The 5,765-nt window shown below is 42.5% G+C and overlaps 1 protein-coding gene across 1 annotated transcript; it reads right to left on the reverse strand.

Annotated features, from left to right (window-relative positions):
* Nucleotides 1–824: 824 nt before the first annotated feature.
* Nucleotides 825–5,294, reverse strand: LOC100036823 (uncharacterized). Its single transcript, NM_001097113.1, is given in 4 exon segments — nt 825–1,130; nt 2,484–2,609; nt 4,211–4,357; nt 5,097–5,294. Coding segments are annotated over 4 exon segments (522 nt in total). The 5' UTR covers nt 5,199–5,294; the 3' UTR covers nt 825–983.
* Between the last annotated feature and the right edge of the window lie 471 nt (nt 5,295–5,765).

Here is a 5,765-nt window from a genome sequence, read left to right on the forward strand (position 1 = left end):
GCTGTTTAAGCCTCATTGAAAAGCCAGAGCATATTTTGAATCTCAGTCTAGGGATGCCCTGTGTTTTGGACTCTTATCAAAAAGTACCAGGAACCATTTTGCAGAGTTTTATTCTCATAAACTTGGCTGTTCCACCCACTGGACAACTTCTCGTTCGCAATTAGGGCAGCCATTAGGTTGGGAATAGGGTACTTCAATCTGAAAGACCCATGAAGGACCCAAATAGGTGCCAAGTTGTGGTTCACAAGTCACAAAAGTGGGCGGTGTATGAGGGAGTGGGTGGAGTTTGAGTGGGCAGCATTTTGGCCTAATGGGGTATAGTTACCATGGATCAGTAGCTTGACTTTGCATCTGCAGGGCGATTCCCATTCATCCTAAGGGGCCCTTGACACCTGGGGCTAATAATTTGTTGCTCCTGAGGGAGGACCTACTAACTTAGTAGTATGGAGCCCCATGATTACTGTTAGCAACAATCAAGGCCACCATCAGAATTTGCGGGCTCCATACAACATTTTCCTTCGCCGGTCAGCCACAGTTACAACTGAGTCTCACACTACCTACTGTATAGTTTTTCACCTGCATTAATGATAACACCCAGCCAAATATGCTCAGATACAGTCATTTTTGGACAGAGCCGAGAGTGAGGCCGAAGGTCTGAAACAGGTTTGGTCAAAATGCTTCCAAAGAACGGGGTCCTCCAGGTTCCACTCTGTGTAAGTGCCAGGAAAGAGAATTAGTGGTAACCCTATCTGTAGTAGGTAATGATCTGACCAACTTTGGAACTGTTTAATTGTCAAAAGAACCACACAAGGTCCACCACAGGCTAATGCTGAAAATCCTTTATTGATAATCTGTAAACACACAATGGACACATAGCTTCCCCCTACTAACACAGGGACACACAATGGGCTGTTTGATGGACTCTCTCCCGGCTGTTCTCATTGTGAGATGTTTCAGGCCAACTGTGTCCTTGCTGAGGTTCTTTAGCTCAGACTGTGTTTGTCAAACAGGTACTCGCCCATGCCATCCTGGGGCACCCCCAAACGCTTCAGATTGGTGATGTAGTCTCCAAACTTCTTCATGTGCTTGACTTGCTCATCAAGGTGTTCTGACTCCAGGAAGTCACAGAGCTAATTGGGGGAAAAGGATGGGGTGAACATCATGCAGGTAAACTGGAAACATGTTCTTGCTTTTAACTCACTTACAGGGTAAGGAAAATATTTTCATTAGGTGCCGTTTGTTAGGCACCCCTAGTCAATTAATTTACAAATGTATACCCTGGGCCACTTTATTTTTAAAGAAGTGGTCTGCAGGGTCGCGGTAAATATTTTTGTTATAATATTTGGGTTTTTTAACTAAGGATAAAACAGGAACTGAGGAAAATGGGTGCAAAAGAGTTATAGCCGCAATTTAGCATTCCATTGCATTTTGATGTTTACTTGATTTGTAGTATAATCTAGGGAACTAGAAGTATAGGCGATTCAAGAGTAGATGGCTAATTTCAATTTACATTATAGGTTTGTGAAGTTGTTCAGTTTCCCCCAGGTCTGGAAGACCTGTAAAGCATCTTGCCGTTGAGCCCACAGACTCTAATAACTGGGACGACATTTCTCAAAAAGCTTAAAGTGATCCTGTCATCGGAAAACATGTTTTTTTCAAAACGCATCAGTTAATAGTGCTACTCCAGCAGAATTCTGCACTGAAATCCATTTCTCAAAAGAGCAAACAGATTTTTTTATATTCAATTTTGAAATCTGACATGGGGCTAGACATTTTGTTAATTTCCCAGCTGCCCCCAGTCATGTGACTTGTGCCTGCACTTTAGGAGAGAAATGCTTTCTGGCAGGCTGCTGTTTTTCCTTCTCAATGTAACTGAATGTGTCTCAGTGGGACATGGGTTTTTACTATTGAGCGTCAGATCTACCAGGCAGCTGTTATCTTGTTTTAGGGAGCTGTTATCTGGTTACCTTCCCATTGTTCTGTTGTTTGGCTGCTGGGGGGGCGAAGGGAGGGGGGTGATATCACTCCAACTTGCAGTACAGCAGTTAAGAGTGATTGAAGTTTATCAGAGCACAAGTCACATGACTTGGGGCAGCTAGGAAATTGACAATATGTCTAGCCCCATGTCAGATTTCAAAATTGAATATAAAAACATCTGTTTGCTCTTTTGAGAAATGGATTTCAGTGCAGAATTCTGCTGGAGCAGCACTATTAACTGATTCATTTTGAAACATTTTTTTTCCCCCATGACAGTATTCCTTTAACCTCAAGAAAGCAAGAGCAGAGGAGATAGGTAAAGCCGGAGTAGCTCTTGATGCAAACTATTGCCTTGAGCCTGCTAATCCATGCACTGCCAATCACTAGACTAGACTACACTACAGAGCTCATTCCTCAGGGGAACATTGGAACACCCAGGGAGCAGTAACCCTGACACTAGAAACTCTTGCCCACTATTCATGCTGATGTGTATATTTGTTACTCACGTGTGGGTCCTTTCTTTCTGTTGCCAGATTGTGCAGGTCCAATAAAGCCTGGTTCACATGCTTTTCCACGTCCAAAGCTGTCTGCATGGCATCCAAGGTGCTTCCCCACTCATCTCTCTCTGGTTTCTAGGGGATGATAGCAAGATGGGATTGTTACCATACCATTACCAATAACTGAGCATTTGCTCCATCAGAGAAGTGGGGACATGGCTCTCTTCTTCAGCATAAATGTCTAACTATCAGGTGGGCCCTTAGTTGCCAGCAGCAACTGCACACAGGAGTGGTTCTGCCATGAGGCCAGGTGAGATCCTTGCCTGAGGCAGCGGCTCCCCACAAGTTACAAGGAGAGGCAAAAAGTTGCTTATGGTAACTTTAAAGGACAAGGAAAGTTAAACTAAAGAAGTAGCTAGAAATGTTGTACATTATGTTTTGGGCTTCTGTACCAGCCACAGACAACCAAAGCCCTTTAGCAGTAAAGATCTGTGTCTCCAAAGATGCCCCAGTAGCTCCCCATCTTCTTTTCTGCTCATTCACTGCACATGCTCTGTGCTGCTGTCACTTACTGAGCTTAGGGACCCACTCACAATATACAGTACACATAGAATAGAAATGTCACAATATAAGGCTGATTTGTAATTAATACAGATAATTACTACATGGCAGCACAGAAACCAGTGCAATTAGCATCAGAATTTAATAATCAGCAAACCTGTAGCATCAGCTTATATTACAGGGGAAGCTCATTTTCTGCTGGATAATTAGTGACGAGCCCTAAGCTTAGCTTCTCAACAGCTGCTCAGAGCCCACTGAGCATGTGAGTGTCACAGACACTTTCCAAGATGGTGACCCCCTGTGACAAGTTTGAAGTCCTGGATCATTGCTGCTATTGACAAGCTGAAACTTTAGCCTCGTGCAATAAGTTCACTATATAAAACATGGCATTTTTATCCCTTTTCATTTGTAGGGTTTAGTTCTCCTTTAAGTTCTCCTTATTATTAAACCAGAGATTTGGCTATTCTGCTATCCTAACTAGTGACTCGGATCCTCCTTAAAGTGATACTGACACTAAAAAATGAATTTTAGCATATGAATGTACATTAAATGTTACCTATAGGTCATGTTGATCATTTTTTGCTGAGAGGTTTGTTTTTGTATATAATTGTTAGTTCCTAAGCCTGACTCTCTGACACTCTAACACTCTGACTTTGCCAACATGACTCTCCCATCTCAGCCTGTTAGTTACAGTTTCTAATGCTAACGGACTCCTGCTGCACAAATATGGCAGCCCCCTCATACAGGAACATGGGGGATCAGACAGGTAATGTAAAAGCATCATGCAAATACTTTATGGCAAAGTTAGAAGTAGCTTGCAAAGCCAATATTATAATAGATTTAAAAAAAAGTTTAATTTCAGGTGTCAGTATCTCTTTAACCCCCTCTGGTAAAGGTAAGTACAAGGGGGGCGGGGAGGGTGGCATTGCGAAAGCTAGCTCAGGTGGCTTTTGAGGTCTTAATAAAAGAATATGTAACCAATACACTATAATATAAAAATTTGATAAAAACATTATTATCACTGGCCTACTGACTCAAAACAGCCCAAAGAAGAGACTTAGGTTCTGCCATGTTGTTTGAGCCAGAACAGCTTTCCTTTGCAAATACATTTACAAATAATTTAAAAACCGTTTTTGAAACTATTGGTGCTCCACAAAAATTCTCATCGTTCTCACCTTAACATCCTGCAGGACAATGTGCCCCCCACGCTTATTCTGGCATTTCATGAGCTTCTCGGCACATTCCCTCTCTTCTTTGCTCTGCTCCTTAAAGAACTCGGCCACGTGGTGAAGAGCCACATCGTCACGATCAAAGTAATAAGACTATGATAAAAAAATGTAAAGGAATTAATTGTGTACTAAATCTGCAACATGGCATTGTGTTTGCAAAACGAAATCCATATTCTGATGAGAAGTGATGTTTAGGGGCAACTACGGGCAGAAACATTTTATGAAGCATATCAATATCCTTTTGGATTTTAGTGGGAAGCTGGTTCAACAACAGCAAAAGTCCAGCCATTTCGGGCCTCTTCCATTGACTTGGGTTCTGTCCTCCCTAACCGTCACCCTTCTTGGGAAATGCAATGTGGCAGTTGACCAGTATATGGTCAATGCTGTCTATTTGCCAACTGTTGGTTGAGATCAGCATCAACCAATTGATATCATCACCAGATTGGCTTCATATCATGTTAATGGGATTATTGACCTAGAAGCCAACCAATTACATTAGGTCAATATGGCCCACCACATTGACCAGCTCTTATGTATGCCTAACTTCTACCATGGGCCTGGCCTTATCTTAGTTTGAATAATGTAATAAAAGGTAATCTATAAAAGTGAACCGAGAGAAATTCTCTGTTCTGACCACAAGTCACATTGAATTAGTCCATAGCCCAAGGATTTGGCAGAATGTGTGTCTTTCATTGACTTGATCCTACAAAAGCCGCTCGTAATGGGGGCTGACTCACCTTGGCCTATGATGTCTGCATTGTTGGTGTAAGGCTAAGCAGTGGAGCTGAAGGACACTGTAGAAGACCAGCAGATGAAGCTACTGAGGACTTACCATGGACTGGTAGGTGTAGGCAGCATACAGTTCCAGGTTCACCATGCGGTTCACAGCTGCCTCGCAGTCATGGCTGTAGTTCTGACGCACCTGAGAGATCATGTTGATGCTGCTATAAGTGCCCTTTAGACAAAGAGGTAGAGAAAAATCAGGTTTAATATGAAGGACAGAGCACGTTCCGTTCAATCACTGTTGAAGCAAGAACTCCCTCTGACTGTGAGGCTAAATAATGCTGCCTGGTCCTTTATACTCTACTAGATCACAGGCTGCCCAGTTACACCTCATTGTTTGGAAGCACAAAAGCAATTACCAGCTCCTGTATGTCCATGGGTAATGTTTCTGCAGAGTCATGCTACATGTGTAACTAGATAACAGCACTTGTGTGATGGGATATTGGATGAGCTGGTGTCGGGTTTAGTGTCACCTTTTCATGCCTAATGGATGTTTTTATGACCAGCATTTTCCACTGCATTTACGTTTTTAGTTTGCACTCATATCTGAATCTTACCTGTCCAACCATGGGATTCAATGCAGAAACTTAGATCATTCATATGCTATAATGTATAAGGTTTGCAACCAGTGGGTCTGGACCCTCTTTTGGGCCCAGTTTAGATGAGGTCCTTTAGACATGCAGAATTTGCATTTAATAAGAGTTGGTAAAGGGGTTAA

This window comes from Xenopus laevis, chromosome 7S, assembly GCF_017654675.1.
Source record: "Xenopus laevis strain J_2021 chromosome 7S, Xenopus_laevis_v10.1, whole genome shotgun sequence".
In the NCBI taxonomy this organism is placed as follows: domain Eukaryota; kingdom Metazoa; phylum Chordata; class Amphibia; order Anura; family Pipidae; genus Xenopus; species Xenopus laevis.